This window comes from Emydura macquarii, unplaced genomic scaffold, assembly GCF_026122565.2.
Source record: "Emydura macquarii macquarii isolate MOO-44397 ecotype Brisbane River unplaced genomic scaffold, CSIRO-AGI_Emac_v2 contig_212, whole genome shotgun sequence".
In the NCBI taxonomy this organism is placed as follows: Eukaryota; Metazoa; Chordata; order Testudines; family Chelidae; genus Emydura; species Emydura macquarii.
The window spans coordinates 3285603-3305439 of record NW_027130349.1 but is presented as its reverse complement, the minus strand read 5'-3'; the positions used below and the strand labels follow the sequence as shown (position 1 = coordinate 3305439).

Sequence of the window (19837 nt, the reverse complement as noted above, 5' to 3'; positions counted from 1 at the left end):
CTTTGAAGCTTTGTAAGAGGAAACGTCAAGTAGCCCCTCGATCTTCGACCTGAACCACCCAGCCAGCCCTGCTGATGCCTCGCCCTCAACCCCACTCGGGAGCTAGGGCGGTGTCTGCATCCCTAGGTGGACGCTTCCCAGCTGGATGGAAGTCGGAACGCGCGTCCCCCATGACGCCACAAAGCCCTACCCCATAGGCTCGCTCGGCGCCGCCAATCGGAGGGCAGAGTGCCCGGGGAAAGCCCGAGTTGCGGCCCCGCCCGCCTGAGCGCGTGCGCCGGGGGCTCCCCGTGGCTCTATAAACATGGCTGGGGGAGGCCGCCGGGGGGCGGGTCTAGTGTTGGGTCCCAGGAGCTCAGGGCGCCGGCGCAGTGCTGTGAGCCGACTCCCCGCCCCCGCCCGCAGCTGAGGGGGGAGGCCCAGCCCAGCCCAGCCCGGCCCACGTGTGCGCAGCCGGCAGGGGACGGATGACCATGTGTTTTCGCCAGTGTGGCAGCGGGAGCCGCCCGGGGCAAAGCAGCGTGTGATCCCGGGCTGCTGCCGAGAGACCCGCCTCCCCCCTTCCCGGCTGCTATGCTGTGGGATAACGCGGACGCTCCGGGAAGCTCCAGCCCTCCCCGCTTGGGTCCTGCTCTCTTCCTCCTCCTCCGCCTCCTCCATGAGCGCCTCCGCGGCAGCCCCGGTGAGGGTGATGCCCGCCGGGCACCCTGAGCAGGCAGTGGCGGCTCCTGGCGTGAGCGGGGCCGGTGGGGCTCAGCCGGCAGCTGCCTTACTCTGCTCCCAGAGCCCGGTGCCCTCTGCGGCTGTCTGCGCCGCTGGCGCTCCCGCGGGCGGCCAAGTAGTTGCAGTGACTAAGGTTCCCATCAGCCTGGTGTCTGCCGTTTCCCAGCCGTCACGGGTGGTGACGGCCCCCGTGGGGACTCTGGTGGCTAAAGTGGCCACTGTCACCGCTGTCCAGCAGCCACCCAAGAGCTCGGGTGGGCCGAAGCTGGCTACTCCGCCGACAGTGGCTCCCAAAGCCCCCCAAACCACTACAATACAGCTGCCTGCTAACTTCCAGATCCCACCAGGTGAGTCCCCTGCTTTCCTCTTCTACCCCCCTGAAAAAGCAACGCCGTGTTCCGGGAGCGCTGACGTGCTAAGAGAGCTCAGTTCTGCTTGAAACTTCTCTAGCTATCAAGCTGACTCCAGTCATAATGCAAAGTGCTCCACTTTGAGCCTGAAATACTGTTACCCTTTCTTGTGAGAGTTTTCAAGTGTGTGTGTGTGTGTGTGTGTGTGGTGGGGGAGATCAGGTACTTTATATCTTTCTGTTTATATGTTCTCACGTATTCGCTTAGTGTGGTTTGTACAGTATTTCTAAGTTTCCTCCATTTCCCTTCCCCTTTTTACCTGGAACCTCCCAAAAGTTGATTCTCGGAAGCAGGGGGCTGGTGCACAAGCATAGCTGCTGGGGAAATGGGGGGACATGCTAAGGATGATCTAATGAGTTTAATTCTCAAAGATGGATAGACTCCAGCACCCCCTTCATTAGGCGGACCTGTTCCAAACCTGAAAATCCAAGTGTTGTCATAAAAGTCTGACCTCTCTTGTTGTGTTGAAATGTAACTATTGTAAAACGGGTTCACTTGAAGAAAAACTACTGAGCTGCTAAGTGCATGGGGGGGGGGAAACGTCTTGCTTAGATAAGACCGTGTGATTTTTGGAGCATAGTTTCAAACGTTGGGTGTTAAATGTAGTTGCCTAAATAAAAGGCCTGTCTTTCAAAGGTGTCTGGCTGCTTAGCATCTCAGAATATCAGACCACTTATTGAGCTGTCAAACTCTTGTTATCCAAGCTTTAAAGGTCTGGCTTTTGTCTGTTTGTTGAAGCCTGTAATAACATAGACTAATGAAATATACTGGAAGACTGGTACAACACTGATGGCAGTTTTGAGCCTTCGTTTGGGCTATGTCCATTTTAAACAATATGTTTTAACTTTTTTAACTATTAATGATAAATGTATGTAAGAATTCTTCATGCACATCAGTTTCTCTTTACTTGATTTTTAGGTAATATTGATGAGATTGAGGTTTTGCCTGCTGGAACAAATCAATAAATTAAAGAGGAATAAGTCACTAGGAATGAGTGGTGTGTATATCCAGGAGTTAAGAACTAAATGGCAGTGTTGGCAACAAAATACTTGCAAACTCTCATTAAAAATCAGCTACTATAGCAGAGGATTGAAGAGTAGCAAATAAGAATGGCCATACTGGGTCAGACCAATGGCCATCTAGCCCAGTAGCCTGTCCTTCAACAGTGGCCAATTCCAGGTGCTTCAGAGACTGAACAGAACGGGCAATTACTGAGTGATCCATCCCGCTGTTGGCCACTCCCAGCTTCTGGCAGTCAGAGGTTAGGGACACCCAGAGCATGGGGTTGCATCCATGACCATCCTGGCTAATAGCCCTCGATGCACCTATCCTCTATGGATTTATCTAATTCTTTTTTGAACTCCGTTATAGTGTTGTCCTTCATAACATCCCGGCCCGGAGTTCTACAGGTTGGTTGTGCATTGTATGAAGAAGTACTTCTATTTGTTTTTTGTTTTCAAAACCAGCTGTCTGTTAATTTCATTGCATGACCCCCTAGTTCTTGTGTTATGTGAAAGGGGAAATTTCTTTACTCACTTTCTCCACACCATTCATGTTTTTATAGACTTCTATCACATCCGCACACACACCCCCCACCCCCCCGATTCCCCTAAGTTGTCTCTTTTCCGAGCTGCAAAGTCTGTCCTTTTAAACTCTCCTCATATGGAAGATGTTCCATACCCTTAATCATTTTGTTGCCCTTTTCTGTATCTTTTCCAGTTTTAATCGATCTCTTTTGAGATGGACTGACCAGAACTGCTTGCAGTATTCAAGGTGTGGGGGTACCATGGATTTATATAGTGGCATGTGATGTTTTCTGTCTGATCTATCACTTTCATAATGGTTCCTAACATTTGGATAGCTTTTTTGATTGCTGCTGAACATGGAACAGCTTTTTTTCCCCAGAGAACTATACACAATGACTCCATGATCTCTTTCTTGAGTGGTAACAGCTAATTTAGATCCCATCATTTTGTATGTATAGTTGATAAATGCAAAATAATGCACATTAGAAAACAATCTCAACATTCAATTTCATGTGTAATTTTCTTGTCCAGTCACCCAGTTTTGTGAGTTCCCTTCTTCACAGTCAGCTTTGGACTTAACTATCTTGAGTAACTTTGTATTGTCTGCAAACTTTTGCCACCTCAGTGTTTACTTATTTTTCCAGATCAGTGATGAATATATTGAACAGAACTAGTCCCAGTACAGATCCTTATATTTACCTCGGTATTTACCATCGCTGTTTACCCTCTACATTCTGAAAGCTAACTGTTTTGTTCCCTTTCTTTAAACCAGTTATTATCTCTGAGGACCCTCCCACTTATCCCATTACCGCTTACTTTGCTTAAGAGCCTTTGTTGAGGGACATTCTCAAAGGCTATTTGACAGTTGAAGTACACTATCCACTGGATCACCCGTGTCCACATCTTTGTTGATCACGTTAAAGAATTCTAACAGATTGGTGAGGCATGATTTCCCTTTACAAAAACTATGTTGACTCTTCCCCAATGTACTGTGGTCATCTGTATCTGATAATTTTTTCCTACAGAGTCTTTCCTATAGTTTCAACCTAATTGCTTGGTACTGAAGTTAGGCTTATCAGCCTGTAATTGCTAGGATCACCTCTGGAGTCTTTTCTAAAAATTGGTGTCATGGTAGCTGTGCCCCAATCATTTGGTACAGAAGCTGATTTAAATGATTGCAGAAATACCACCTGTGCTATGTAACCTGTTTCGCATTTGGGTTCCTTCAGAACTCTTGGCTGAGTACTATCTGGTCCTGGTGACTTGCTACTGTTTAATTTATCAATTAGTTCTAGAAACTCCTCTGACTCCTCAATCTGGGACAGTTCCTCAGGTTTGTCACCTAGAAAGAACGGCTTAGATATGGGAATCTCCCTCACATCATCAGTCTTCACTGAGGAGACAAAGAATTCATTAGCTTATCTGCAGTGGTCTTCTCTTCCTTGAATGTTCCTTTAGCACCTGGATCGCCCAGTGGCCCCACTGATTATTTGGCAGGCTTCCTGCTTCAGATGTACTTTTTGCTGTTAGTTTTTGAGTCTTTGGCTAGTTGCTTTTCAAATTCTTTTTTGGTCTGCCTAATTATACTTTTAAACTTGGCTTGCTACAGTTTACGCTCCTTTCTATTTTCCTCAGTAGGATTTAACATCCACTTTTTAAAGGATGAGTTTTTGCCTCTAACCATTTCTTTTACTTTGTTTTTAAGCCACGGTGACACACTTTTGGTCCTCTTACTATGTCTTTTAATTTGGGGTATACATTTCATTTGAGTCTTTGTTATGGTATTTTTTAAAAAAAAGTTTCCATGCAGTTTGTAGACATTTCACTTTTGTAACTGTACCTCTTTTAATTTGCTTAGTTTCCTCATTTTAGTGTAGTTCTCCTGTCTGAAGTTAAATGCTACTGAGGTGGGCTTCTTTGGTGTTCCCTTCCCCACAAGGCTGTTCATTTTAATTATATTATGGTTACTATTATCTGGTATTACCTCTTGGACAAGATCCTGTGCTCCATTTAGGACTAAATTGAGAATTGCCCCTTCCCTTTTCAGTTCAAGGACTAGCTCCTCCAAGAAGCAGTCACTTATGGTGTTGAGAAAATAAGGTTACTTACCAGTAACTGTTGTTCTTCGAGATGTGTTGCTCTTATCTATTCCAATATAGGTGAGTGCATGCCACCGGGCACTGGTTCCTGGAACTTTTTTCCACTTAGCAGACCCTGTAGGGTCGGCTCAGGCGCCCCTTGGAGTACCACACTCATGCTGCGGTATATTAAGCACCGCCGACCCTGTGGGCCCTCAGTCCCTTCTTTCTGCTGACTCCAACAGCGGGGACGGAGGGTCGGTGTGGAATGGATATGAGCAACACATCTCGAAGAACAACAGTTACTGGTAAGTAACCCTGTTTTCTACTTGGAGTGATTGCTCAGATCCATTCCAATATAGGTGATTAAATAGCCATACCTTAGAGGTGGGTAGGAGTCATCGGTGAGCTGCTCTCATCAGCACGGCCCTGCCGAACTCCACGTCCTTTCTCGCCTGCTGCACAATGGTGTAGTGAGACGTAAAGGTATGCACCGACGACCAGGTGGCTGCTTTGCAGATGTCCTGCAGGGGCACTCATTCCAGGAAGGCTGCCGACGAGGCCTGGGCTCTGGTTGAGTGCTCTGACACCGCTCCTGGAAGCGGTACCTTCACCTGATGGTAGCAGCATCTGATGCAGGCGGTGATCCAGGTGGAGATGCGCTGGGTGGAGATAGGTGAGCCCTTCATCCGGTCTTCCACCACCACGAACAGTTGCGTTGACTTCCGGATCGGCCGCGGTCTCTCAATGTAGTAGGCCAGGGCTTGTCTCACGTCCAGTGAGTGCCATCTCTGCTCCTTCTCCGACCCATGCGGTTTTGGAAAGAACACTGGGAGGAAGATATCCTGGTTATAATGGAACTGGGACACAACCTTAGGCAGGAAGGCCAGGTGGGATGTCAGCCGCACCGTCTTTATAAAAGACGGTATGGGGGGGGGCTCCGAGGTTAAAGCTCTTACCTGGAGACCCTCCTAGCCGATGTAATGGCCACCAGGAAGGCTACCTTCCATGGGAGGACGAGCAGCGGGCATGTAGCTATGGGCTCGAAAGGGGGTCCCGTTAGTCTGGCGAGGACTAGGTTCAAGTCCCAGGGAGGCACCGGGTCACGGACCTGTGGGTATAGCCTCTCCACCCCTTTGAGGAACCTCCCTGACATAGGGTGGGAAAACAATGACTGCCCCTCCATCTACTGGTGGAAGGCCGAGATGGCCGCTAGGTGCACCCTCAGGGATGCCAGCGTTGAACCCTGGAGCTTCAGGTGGAGCAGATACTCCAGGATCGCCTGTATAGGTGAGCAGCTAGGTGGGATGCCCCTGGACTCCGCCCAACAGGTAAACCGTTTCCATTTGGCCCGGTACACAACCTGAGTGGAAGATTTTCTGCTGCCCAGCAGAATCTGTAGGACCTGCGCCGAGCAGGCTCTCTCTCCCTCCGTCAGCCACAGAGTCTCCAGACCGTCAGGTGGAGGGAATCCAGGTCCAGGTGCAGCAGGCGACCCTGATCCTGGGAGAGCAGGTCGTAATGCTTCAGGAGCGGCACTGGCAGTGTGATGGACAGGTCCAGCAACATGCTGAACCAATGCTGTCTTGGCCAGGCCGGGACGATCAGTATCAGGTCTGCTTTGTCCCTCTTGATTTTCAAGAGGACTTTAGGGAGCAACGGAATGGGGGGAAACGCATTCATGAGGGCCTCCGTCCAGTCTATGGGGAACGTGTCTGAGATGGAGCCCGGGTCGCGACCCCAGAGCGAGCAGAACCTCGGGCACTTCCTGTTCCAGGATGACACGAACAGGTCCAGTTGGGGAACACCCCACTTGCAGAAAATAAGTTATCACGTCCGGGTGTAGTGACCAGTCGTGTCGGGGTAGAAACGACCTGCTGAGGTGGTCTGCCTTGTCGTTCCTGACCCCTGGGAGGTGAGAGGCAGATATATGGAAGTCGTGCCTCACTGCAAAGTCCCAAAGTCAAATGGCCTCCTGGCAAAGGGTCAAGGAGTACGCTCCCCTTTGCCTGTTCATATAGAGCATGGCCGCTGTGTTGTCCATGAGGACCTGCACTATTCTGCCCTTCAGTAACCTGAGGAACACTTTGCAGGCCAGTTGTACTGTCCTGAGCTCCCGGGCGTTGATATGGAGGCTCTTTTCCTCCTCCAACCAGAGCTCTGAGGTGCTCAGGTCGGTGTTGATGTGGGCCCCCCACCCGACATCCGAAGCATCTGTGATTAGGGTGACAGATAGAGCCAGATCCCAGAACGGAACCCCTCTCAGTACCTCCCTGGGGATCCTCCACCAGTTCAAGGAGGTCAGGACTTGTGGGGGAACAGTGACCACCCTGTTCAAGGAATGCCTGGCTGGTGCATACACCGAGGCCAACCACGCCTGGAGAGGCAAGAGTTTGAGGCGAGCCAGCCTCACCACGTACGTACATGCCGCCATGTGTCCCAGCAGCTGCAGGCAGTGCCTGGCTGTCGTCATGGGGGACCTGTGTAAGTGGGCGATTATGGTGGCTATTGCCTCGAACCAAGGCTGTGGGAGGAAGGCTCTGGCCTGGGTAGCGTCCAGGGTGGCCCCAATGAAATCTATGCGCTGCACCGGGGTGAGAGTGGACTTCTGCTCGTTTATGAGCAGCCCCAGTCTGGTGCATGTCGCGCAGGTGAGGGCTAGGCTGTTCTGAACGTGAGCCCTGGACCTGCCCCTGATCAGCCAGTCATTCAGGTAGGGGAAGATCTGGACCCCTCTGCAGTGCAAGTGGGCCGCAACCACCGCCATGCATTTTATAAAGACCCTGGGGGCAGATGAGAGGCCAAAGGGCAGGGATGAGAACTGGTCATGGCAGCCAGCTATCATAAACCTGAGGAAGCGCTTGTGGCTGGAAAGGATGGAAATGTGAAAGTACGCATCCTTCAGGTCGAGGGCGGCATACCAATCTCCTGGATCCAGAGCAGGGATAATGGAGGCTAGGGAGACCATGCGAAACCTAAGACGCCTGATAAACTTGTTCAGTCGGCGGAGATCTAATATAGGTCTCAGGCCCCCTTTTGCTTTGGGGATGAGAAAATACCTGGAGTAAAATCCCCTCCCTATTTCTTGTGGAGGAACCGCTTCCACCACCCTGAGGAGGAGGAGGGAATTGACCTCCTGCAAAAGGAGTTGCTTGTGAGAGGGGTCCCTGAAGAAGGACGGGGTGGGGGGGGGAGAAACTGGGGGGAAAGCCGTAAATTGGCAGGCATATCCCAAGGACTACACTGAGGACCCAATGGTCCGATGTAATAGCTTGCCACTTGGTGTAGTAGGGTCTGAGCCTCTCCGCAAATGGGAGGTGTGGCTCCAGGAGAAGGGTATCAGTGCCACCCTCGGGTGCACTCTCAAAACTGCTTTTTGGAGTTGGGCCCCTTAGGGGGGCCCTTGTTGGGAGGCTGCAGAAGATCCCGAGCGGTCTCGGCGCCCAAACCCCCTGTTCCTGTCACAGCCCCTACGGAGCTGAGACAGTCTGGGTGATCGCCTAGGGGGCAGTTGGGCCTGGCGTTGGGTCTGCTGCCAAGAATGGTGCCTTGAGGCCTGGGGGTGTAAAGGCCCAAAGATCGGAGGGTCGCCCTTGAGTCTTTCAGGGCGTGCAGCTTCTCATCCGTCCTGTCAGAGAAAAGGCCTGCCCCATCAAAGGGCAGGTCTTGGATGGATTGCTGCACCTCCTGGGATAGTCCTGAAGACTGCTGCCATGAGCACCATCGCATGGCAATCGTGGAGGCCAAGGCTCTGCTGGTGGTGTCCGCAGCATCGCTGGCAGTCTGCAAAGCCGCCGCTGCCACCATGACGCCCTCTTCCAGTACCGTGGCAAAGTCCGCTGCTTGGTCCTGGGACAATCCCCCTGCAAACCTCCTCAATGAGTTCCACAGGTTCAGGTTGTAGTGACCCATGGGTATCTGGTGGTTTGCTGTTCACAACTGCAGGGCCCCTATGGAGCAGACCTTGCGGCCAAACATGTCCTAGCTTTTTATTATCCTTGTTTTTAGGCGTGGTGCCCCGGCCACCTTGCCTATCCCTTTGGTTGGCCGCGTCAACCACCAGGGTCCCTGGGGCTGGATGCGTGTATAAAAATTCAAACCCCTCCCGTGGCACATAGTATTTTTTCTCACACCCTTTGATGTGGGGGCATTTGAGGCAGGGGTTTGCCCCGTCATGGGCGGAAAGAAGGAACTGAGGGCCCACAGGGTTGGCGGTGCCTCATATACCGCGGCATGAGCGTGGTACTCCAGGAGGTGCCTAGGCCGACCTATGGGATCTGCTAAGGAGAAAAAAGTTCTGGGAACCAGTGCATGGTGGTGTGCACTCACCTATATTGGAATGGATATGAGCAATCACTCAAGTAGAGACTTTGTTTCTGCATCCTGTCTTGGTGTGACACATACCCAATCAATATGGAGATAGTTGAAATCTCTCCTTATTGAATTTTCTATTTTTTATAGCTTCTCTAATCTCCTGGAGCATTTCAGTCACCATCATCATCCTGGTCAGGTGGTCGGTAGTATATTCCTACTGCTATATTCTTGTTGTTCAAGCATGGAATTTCTATCTATAGAGATTCTATGGTACAGTTTGAGTCATTTACAATTTTTACTCTTGACTCTATGCTTTCTTTGACATATAGTGTCACTCCCCCACCAGCACGACCTACTGTCATTCCTGTATGTTTGTATCCTAGTATTACCATGTTCCATTGATTATTATTGTTCCCCCAAGTTTCTGTGGTGCCTATTATATCAATGTCCTCATTTTAATTCCAGGCACTTAAGTTCATTTGTCTTAGTATTTAGACTTCTAGTATGTACAAGCACTTATAAAATGTCACTTTTTAGCTGTCCGCCATTATGTGATGTAATTGAATGAGACTCATTTTCATTTGACTATTTCTCTTCTGTTCTTACCTGTATTTGTATCAATTTCCATCCTCGCGTCCTTATTAGGATATAGAGAATCCCTGTTAATAGATTCTCCCCGAAGGGATATCCCTGTCTGAACCCTATACTCCTCCACACCTGTCAGGTTTCCCCTAGCCCTTCTTTAAAATCTTTTTTTCTACAACCTCTTTAATTCTACATGCCAGGAATCTGGTTCTGTTTTGGTTTAGCTGGAGCCCATCCTTCCTGAATAGGCTTCTCATTCCCAAAAGGTTTCCTCAATCCTAATAAACCTAAATTTCTCATCCCCATTGTCTTATCCATGCATTGAGACTCTGAAGTTTGGCCTGTTTAACAAGTCCTGCTCATGGAACTGGAAGCATTTCAGAGAATGCTGCTGTGGAGGTCTTGGACTTCAATCTTTTACCTGGAAGCTTACACTTGGCCTCCATGACCTCTCTCCTGCCTTTCCGTATGTCTGTAGTATCTATATGTACCACGACCACCTGCTCTTCCCCAGTACTGCACATAATTCCGTCTTCATGTCTCGAGAGGTCTGCAATGTTCACACCTGGCAGTTAATTCACCATGTAGTTCTGGTATTGCAAACCCAGCTATCTCTATTTCTCATGATTAACTCCCCCATTATGTTACACTTATCTTTTAAAAAAGGCATTGGGGGTGATTCTGGGACTTGAAGACTAGTAAGCTTTGTCAATACCAGGAAATTAATTGAAATTTTAATTAAAAATACTAAACAAATGTGACATGATAGGAACAAATCCGCATGGCTTTGTAAAGGAAAATGTGATTCTAACCTCTTTAGGCATATCAACAAATAGTGGGTAAATGAGAACTGGATGACCTTTATTTGGCTTCTCAAATTCTCTATCCAAGTCTCTCACCTCAGTGACTACTTTGTTTCATCTCCTTTTTTGTGAGGAAAAGTACTGTTATGGATCAGAAACTAAATGAACCAAAAAATTAGGTAGGCATAAATAGTCATCTTTCAACATGGCAAAAGTTTAACAGTAAGGCTCCACAAAATTCTGTACTGGATGAAGAAAGTTGGACTTGTGATTAAAGCATTGAATTAGAAATCAGGAGATCTTGGTTAAATTCCCAGCTCTGCCACAGACATTACATAACTTGACTAAGATAACAGGGAATCTCTCTGCCTAAAGTTTCTTGAAAATAAGTTTACTTCCCCACTTCACGGAGGGGGTTGTGAGGATAAATCTATTAACATTTGAGCTGCTTTGATAATACTGGGGGGAGAGGAACACCTAGGTTGATCAGTTTTTAATTTCCAGTTTAATGTGGAAAAGGTGGTGAACATCTTAGTGACATTTTCAGATGATAGAATTTAGTCCTAAAATTTTGTTTGGTTTTAGCCACCCTCTCCCAAAAAGCATATAGCAGAAAAAGATGGGGGTCAGAGACCTATACCAAAAATGATTAGAGGTATAGAAAAGTTTGTTTATAAAGAGATTGAAAAGATTAGAGCATCCAGTTTACAGGGCAGATAAAGCAGTGATATGATATACAGAAGATTGGTCAGGTGCTCTACTCACCTTTTTCATGATACTAATAGCAATGGGTTATTCGTCTTATTGGTTCTAAACTTGCTGTTCTGCAGTTCTGCCCCCTCATTGCAAGGGGTTGGATTAGATGACCTCTTGTGGTCCCTTCCATCCCTACATTTCCTGGAGTCTGATTCACAGAAAGTGGGCTGTCCTTTCTACAGTCTGTTCATTGGAATTCATTGCCACTCTATATCGAGAGTGCCAGGGTTTAGTGGGGTTCAAGAATTAACACTGATATAGATTAGATGAAGTTCTTAAAAAATTAGAAGGGAAATGACCCCCAACAGAAGTATGAGGAGTTAACTATGCCCTGAAGGTTCATCACTGAATTGGAGTGGAAAACTATTTTTATTTCAATAATTGTCCACCATCATGACAATTCCTATAGCAGAAGCATTTGTTACTGTCAGACTGAATACTGGACTAGATGGACCCAATGGTCTGATCCAATATGGCAATTCCTATTTTCTTATTACATTTTATCCCCAATTTTCAGAACAAATTCAATATCCTGAAGTATTCTTTCTTATTAAAGGATACGTCACAAAAATTCTGTTATGAAACCCTATCTAGTTTTTTAAAAAAAACTAGCCTATTTTAATCAGTTTCACTTTCTGGTCCTCCGACACTAGCACAATGCTGCGGTTTCTGGGTTGTGAGCACATTAAGGACATGTTTAAATCCTAGCCAGCTTTCTATTGATATTAACATTTACACTTCTACAGTATATGTTTAAGTTTCATTAAATTCATTTTTATACAAATCTAAGTTTTGGCCTCTAAGGTGCCTTTAAAACCTACTGATGTTTGACATGAAGATGGGTTTAAGAAAAAAAACTGAATGCCATAGTTTTGGGAACTTTTATATGACTACATCTGTTCACCTTCCATGTGTTTTTCATAACTTGTTTATAACTCCTATGAATTGAAGATGTGGTTTTACACAAAAGCTTTTTTCCTAGTCAATCTTCTTTCCTACTTCAGTGAAGGCATAATGCTGAATATATCTATGATACTAGGCAGATGTCAAAATATCATCGTTCTGTTTGAACCTGGAAAAAGAAAGGTGAAGCTGAGCTAGGTTTCAGATTGGAGTTTAGAAGTGCCATTATTTAAAAATGTTGAAACTTTTTTCTTAAAGCACATGGAATTTGCTTCTGTGCTACCAGTGTACAAAGTTAGTTAAAATTTAAATGTACAAGCATCACTGGGTGATGCACTCTAGATAATTATTTTGATCCTTTAAAAAGGGACTCTTACGATTGAGAAGACTTTATTCTGTTTACATGTCATCTTCTGTCTTATGGATTTCATACTTAATTAGCAAATCAGGTAATTCAGTCAGGGAGTTCTGATGCTGAATTTGTAGTTAGAACTAGAAGTGGTAATTCAATGCCTTTAAACACATGGTTGACCAAATCATTGAGTGTCAAAGCTTATATTTGAAAATACATAGCTACAAAATCTTGCAACAGGCAGAAATGAAAAATGGCAGGCCCTTAAGCAACTGTTGAGGAAAATATGCATTTAATTCTGAGTTAAAAGCATGTTCTCTGATTCTTGAAGTGTTTTTTGAATTGGACCTGTTGCTGTGGGGAGAGGTAGGGAGCACCACTTCCCACTGTTTGTTCTGAAGCACTTGAGATGTAAACTGGTTGCATTCTTTAGCAGCAGCAGCAGCTTTCCAGGTTGTGCTTTCCAGGTTGCAGCTGCTCATAGCTCCCCTGCTGGCTGCCTGCTGCTTGGTAGGAGGAGAGTGTGGCTTTGCCCTACTTTCCTGCAGAGCTGTGGGAGTCCCACAGGAGCAGGATAAGAGCTTGACTGGCTCTGCCTGAATCTAGAGGAGCATCTGGGAAAGGATGACCTCCTTCCCCCAAACAGCCATTGTGGGCAGCCCAGAGGAAGAGGAAAAACCATTACAGCTCCCTGACTGTCTGGCCTGGGAGAGGTTGGATTGGTCTTGTGCCAGTTGGCAAACAGTCTGCTAAGGACAATATTCTAGCAAATAGACACAACACTCTGCTCTCAAGCCACTTCCCCCCCTCCCCCCCCCAGGAGTGTGGGGAAGGAGATGTATGGGCTCTTGCCAGTTTTACAGCCAGAGGGGGATCCCTAAGCAGAAACTTCCAGGTGGGGGACTAGCAGGTCCTTTGTGTTACCTGAACAGAAAAGGGCAGAGACCCTGTTCCAGAGTGTGTATTATGGCCCCTTCATCTTGAAATATAAAGAACACTGACCGAATAAGTTGGGCACCACTTCTTTAAAGGTAGGGTTTTCATGTTTCATATTAAAGACACTTCCTGCTCTGCCTTCTCTTTTAAAAAAGCAACTGTTGTTTTTGAGAGAACTTTCCATTAACAGTACAAACTGTAGTCTGCGTAAAGAGCGCGTGCAGCATGTACAATACTTGCTTCCCTGCTGTGCAAATATGCCATTGTTTTGATCTGTGTTCATTCAGTCCTTGGACTATACTGATCTTGCTAATGGTTCAGATTGTGAGTGGCTCTTTTCTGTTTGCTAAGGAGTGGTCTGACCACTTACTTCAATTTAATGTTAGAAAAATAGTGGTGATAAATGCTGTGTCTGTAATGGAAATAGTTAAAGGCTGGGTTTGGGGGATAAGGTTCCTGTTAATATTTTTTTATATACTTCTCATCTTCCAAAATGGCTAGACGGGTTAACAAGCTTTCTCACGGTCTTAGTACATGAGTCTAAAGGACTACAAAAAAAACCACAGAAGCTCTGGTAACTGACTTCACATTTTAGGGTCCCACAAACTTCTTGGAGAGAAATGACAGAGCAAAAATAACAGCAGCAATCCTAATATTGATACTTCCAAGAATAAGGATGGGGAAGAAGGATCTCCTTTTTTTATTTTTTGCCCTTTCAGTCACTGTTCATCTTTTCAGTTTTGTACCTACTTCTGATCTTTACTCTATTTATCTGGGGGATGTTTTAAAGCTCATTTTTGAGGGCTCACCAGTGCCAAACAGATCTGTTTTACTTACAGAAGGGCAGGGCAGTGAGGTGTGAAACTTGCCTGAATGCTAATTGATTCACCTTTGTTACCCTATGATATGTTTACAGTAGGGATATACTCTTCAAAAAGGTAGGCTTTGAAAAACAGCCCTAGTGTAGGCAGGGCTCTACCATGCATAACATGTTTTTTCCACCTGTTGCAAAGTAAAAGTGGGCTAACATTATGGGGAATTTAGTCAGTTACAAAGAATTGTTTTACTTGCTGCTGGCAAGTTCACTGCCACCTAAGGTCTGTACAGGCTGATTGAGGATAACTGAGTGTTCAGAAAGCTTAGTGATGCAAGGTAGGGGGGATATCTTTTATTGAACCATCGTCTGTTGGTGAGATAGGGAAGCTTTTTAAGCTTATCCTGATTTGAGGAAAAGCTCAGTGTAAACTTGAATTAGTGTCATCGCTAATAGATTGTCCAGCATAAGTAGTTCACACACATTCCAAGGGACCATTGAAAGTCAGGGCAAGGGGAGTTACCTCACCCACCTTGTCTCTGTCCTGTGATGGACACAGCACTACATACAGAAAGGTGGCTGTTGTGCATGACGTGGCCAGAAGTGTATGACACATATAGCACATAAGCATGTTTGGGGATGATCATATTAATTCCTTCCATCCTGAAGAACTATTGGGTGGTAACAGAATTTGGTCTGTTCTGGCTCGACTTTTCTAAGGTTTGGCTCTAGTTCTAGGTATTTATAATTTGGGGAGAAGAAGAAGACAGGAAGATGAACACACATGCCAGCCCACACCTTGGGATCTCTCCATCTGTTCTGTTCATTATCTCTTGATTGTAATGTAAACTCCTTTATGGCATGGGATTGTCCTCACATTTGTCTTCTGTCTAGTACTGAGCACACTGTCATTTAAAAACAAAAATCATATTCAGAGATGAAAGGAAGTTCTCTATTTGAATTGCTATGTGTTTTGTATCATGTAGAAGGAGACAGTGAGTCTTTTATCCACCACTCTTTACATCTCTTAACTTACTGAAATAAGCTCTGCTCTGAAGGCTGCTATTTTGTTGTATGTTGGTAATCACTCAGGTCTGTGCACATGAGTTCAGGTGAAGGCGTAGTATTGCTGCTGGTAGAACACTGTTGCTTTTCTCCTGCTTAGTGGATTTATTACAGGTTATTGTATGTGTGAACAGAAGGAAATATAAATGATTTGATTGAGAAATGAACAGTCTCTCATTATAGTGAGGGTAGACAGAATAAGATGTTCCTTACAAGGCCCTTGAAACAGCAAACATAGAGAAAATCCCATGAATAACCACCAGTTGAATTGAGTGTGCTGCAATATCACTTTAATTCTTTAAGTCAGAAAAAACACTCTGCATCTGAATGTCAGATACCCTACTTGATAGAAACTCATAGCATGCTAAAAATGCATAGAATAGTAAGTTAATAGACATATTTAGGTTCTTACTGTAACTCTGGCAAAACTTAATTTTTCACTTTTTCATCCAAATCAGAAATATCAATGACATGACTATCCTGTTCTGTTTTTTTTTTTTACTTTGAATTGTTATACCATTTGATTTTGCTGAAGACATTCTTGATTGTTTAAAATTGTTTTTCCAGCAAAATAGTCGTAATCAACAGCATGGAAAAGATGCTAATTTTTAATATAAGCTGCTTGTCACTTGGCCTAACTAGATTCTAAGGTAGATCCAGAAACATAAAGATCTTAGTCCCGATAATTTCTTATGGATTTCATTATGACATGATCTTTCCCATGAGGCTCTCGAGGAAATAATCAGTCTCTGGTGTATCCTTGAAGCTGGAATGTGCAAAGGTAATCTGAAAAGCCCTTTTTACTTCTAATAAATGGGCAAATTTCAGATCAATATAAAAAGAGACTTTCAGCAACTTGGTGAGTAGGGGGAGCAATCAGAGGAAGTAACAAAGATTGCATTGGCTCATTTAGCTTACATTTGGTGCCCGGTTTTCAGTTTTGGTGTTATGTTGGCTCATTGGCTGCTTCTGGATGAAAACAGCAAATACTAAAGTTAGACATGTTTAACAGCAGGACTGGATAACTTACATAAGAGTTTTAAAAGAGCTGGCTGAGGAGCTCACTGGACTACTAATGCTGATCTTCAGTAAATCTTTGTATGCTGGGGAAGTTCCAGAAGACTGGAAGAAAGTTAATGTTGTGTCAATATTTAAAAAGGATAAATGGGATTTTATTAGGGATGTAAAATATCGTTTAGGAAAACTGTTTAAATGATTAAAATATGTATCATTTAAATGGTTAACCGCTATGATATTTTACATCCTGAAGGGAGTTGCGGGAGGGGTTGTGTGCCCAGGAGCTGGATGGGGGCAGCCCAACTCACCTCAGGCCTGCCACCACATGGGGGCCCTGGCCCTTCCAATTGTCCCTGGAGCCTGCCGGCCCCCCTTCCCTTCCCTCCCCCCCTGCCCCCCAAGACCACAGGAGGAGGCAATAAGGCAGGGGTGGAGCCTGTCAGAGCCTGCTGATCACCCCGGAGCAGGCTGTCCAGGGTCAGGGCACTGCCGCTCCCAGAACCCACCAATCACCCCAGAGTGATTGTGTCACACCGCCAGTCCTGGAGCCTGCTGCCCCTCAGCCCACAGGAGGGGGGCAATAAGGCACTTGGCGCCCTGCCTATCAGTTCCCCGCCATGCGCTTGGCCTTGCCCTAGGACTGGAGTTGGGTGGGCATAGGGGGTGTCCATCCTCATCCGTCCCTTCCCACCAGACCCTTCACTTGGGTGCACCTCAGCTGCTGCCTGGCTTGCTGCTGTTCACGCTGGTGCCACTGCTGGGGCCAAAGTTAACCTCTAAACTGCCAGGGCTTTACCTCTGCACATGCCCGAGCATATGTCCCAGCCCCACCCTCGCCCATCGTCCCTCCCTCCCTGCAACACCATGTCCCCACTCATCCCCAAGTGCTCAGCTCGTTCCCCATGTAGCAAACGGTTAATGCAGTGTGTAAACAGTAAGACTAAAACTTACCGGTTCCTAGATTTTATAGGCAAGTTAGCCTGACACTGATCATGAGTAAAGTAATGGGGACCTGCATGAGACAAGCAAGTAGAAACATCCGGTGGAAGCCCACTCGGACCTCAGCCATCCCTTTCTAGGGGGGCCATTGGCTGTTCTGCCAAACAATACATGTTCTAACACAGAGCCTGATCTTGGGAGTCAGTGGGCCTGATCTTGGGAGTCAGTGACTCGCCCCTCCCCTGAGGGGGAGGTGGAAATTGGAGGTCATGGTGGAGAATTGGCTGAATGTGAACTTGCACTGTGACACTGGCTACGAAAGTTATTGTAATCTTTGCATACATAAAGAAGGGAAGTTTGATTAGGAATAGTGAAACTATTTTACCTCCATATTTAGCACTAGTGCAACTGCTGCTGGAATACTGGGTCCAGTTCTGATGTCAATAATCAAGAAGGGTGTTGATAAACTGTAGAAGGTTCAGAGAAGTCATGAGAATGATCAAAGGATTAGAAAACATGCCTTATCGTGATAGACTCGAGTTTGATTTTTTTAGCTTGACGAAGAGAAGGTTAAGACTTGATTAGTCTGTAAGTAACTACACTGGGAACAAATATTTGATAGTGAGCTCTTCAATCCAGCAGAGAAAGGTATAATATGATCCTGAAAGTTGAAGATACATAATCTCAGACTGGAAATAAGGCGTACAATTTTAACAGCGAAGAGTAATTATTGGAACATGGGTCATGGTGGATTCTCTCACTGGTGATTTTAAAAAAAATTTTTTTTTTTAATATCTGGATTGGATCTTTTTTTCCTGTAAAAGATATGCTCTAGGAATTGTTTTGGGAAAGTTCTATGGCTTGTGCTATACAAGAGGTCAGACTAGATCAATGGTCCCCAAACTTTACCTTATTGTTCCCCTTACCCCATGTCTGTGCCCCCCATAGCTGGGTCTGTGAGTGAGGCCACAGTTGGAGGGCTGCAGTCAGGGCTGGGAGCGGGGCCGGGGGCCAAGGCCCTGGCTGGGGATGTGGCTGGAGCTGGAGCAGAGGTCCGGGCAGAGTGAGGCTGGGTGGTGCTCGCTCCCTGCCCCCTCTCAGGGCTGGCCCAGGTCCTGCCACACTAAGGGAATGGACCCACAGTTCGGAGATTTCTGCAGTAGATGATCACAATGGTGTCCCTTCTAGTCTTGGAATCTGTGGATGTTCAGATGGAAAAAAAACACTCCTATTATTACACTGCATTGTAAACATGAATTTAGTAAGCCCAGGGTTTGAACTCAAGCTCAAGCCTAACCCCCCTTTCATTTACGCACAATTTGTGCTAACCCAAGCCCAGGGTCCAAGGACCCCATGGGGTGGAGGATCCAAGCCTGAGACAAGCTGGGACCCAGGGTTCAAGCTGTATTGCTTTTCAGTGTAGACACAGCTCCACTGGATTTGTACTCTGGGAGTCTGCCAAAAGTATTCCACAATCCCACAGACTGACTTCATCCTCTGGACGGTCAAGTTTGTTGGACAGGCAAATTTTCCCACATTGCACCATGAACAAAGGGCTGGAGCGGCCACCTTTTGGGAGGGCACTAGGAAATCTGGGATATGAGTGGTTGGACTCAGGCCCAGATAATGCACTATAGATTCTGGAGCCCCAGGTTAGGACCCAAAATTCAACAATTGGTAACCTGGGGTTACAAATGAGTGTAGATGCTCAAGCCCCCTTTTGGAGTTTAATTCTCCCCCACCCAAAGTCTCATTTTTTCTCATCCCTGCTCCTCCTCCTCCCACCTTGCATCACAACTTGTTTCATCTCATCTTCCCTGACCTCAAGCTAGAAGGAGTAGACCAGACTGAAAGACTGTCTTCCAGGAGGAAGGCCAGCCAGCTTTTTGGTATTTGCCAAGTAACTAAGTAAAACCAAGGTCTCGGTTTAAAAATAACCCCAAACCTATCTATCGCTTTTTAACATTCAGAGTTTATAAACACCTTTAACTCTTTAGGCGTTTAAGATCAATATCCATACAACGGGATGCTCAGGAAAGTTAATTCTTATTTTGATTTAGTTTAATTCAGATTAAGGGCATCCACTCAGGGGTTCAAAGCAGTTTAACTAATCCACTTTTAAAGTTAGTTCAGATTAATTTTTCTCTGTCCCATGTAAGCAAGCTCTAATTGGTTCAAATTAGACCATCAGTCAATGCGCTATGTAAGGGCTTGTCTGCACAGAGAGAGTGACCAAAATCAGCTATTCCATAATAGCTTCCTATTGGATATTCAGTGCAAATAAAAAACTCTTTATTCTGGAACAGTTTTCCCATGAAGACAAGCCCTTAGGCTCTTGTCTAAACTAGAATTTAAAAGGATGATGTTAGATTGAGTAACCTTTCCCCAATCTAGTTAGCAACTTCAAAAATCATAGTCAAGACAAAGTTGTTGTGCAGTAGCATGTGCTTCCTCCCCATTAGGCTGTCACTTGACAAATTTAGCACATGCTGAAGTACAATTGCTTTGTCTTGAGCATGGTTTTTGAAGATGCTGACTAGAGCTACGTAACTATCTACAACTGTATAGTGTACTGGGGTATGGAATCCCTCTCCTGACACATCTTCAGAATCTTTG

The 19837-nt window shown here is 46.0% G+C and overlaps 1 protein-coding gene across 4 annotated transcripts in view; it reads left to right on the top strand.

The window, feature by feature from the left end:
* Positions 1–340: 340 nt before the first annotated feature.
* TAF4B (TATA-box binding protein associated factor 4b) overlaps positions 341–19837 on the top strand; it is a 123747-nt gene continuing 104250 nt past the window's right edge. For 3 of the 4 annotated variants that reach the window (XM_067546388.1, XM_067546404.1, XM_067546396.1), the window contains exon 1: positions 341–1070. In XM_067546388.1, the coding sequence (XP_067402489.1) occupies positions 659–1070 (412 nt within the window). In that variant the 5' untranslated portion in view covers positions 341–658. The remainder of the gene's footprint in view (positions 1071–19837) is intronic. The other variant, XM_067546385.1, reaches the window with a different exon arrangement.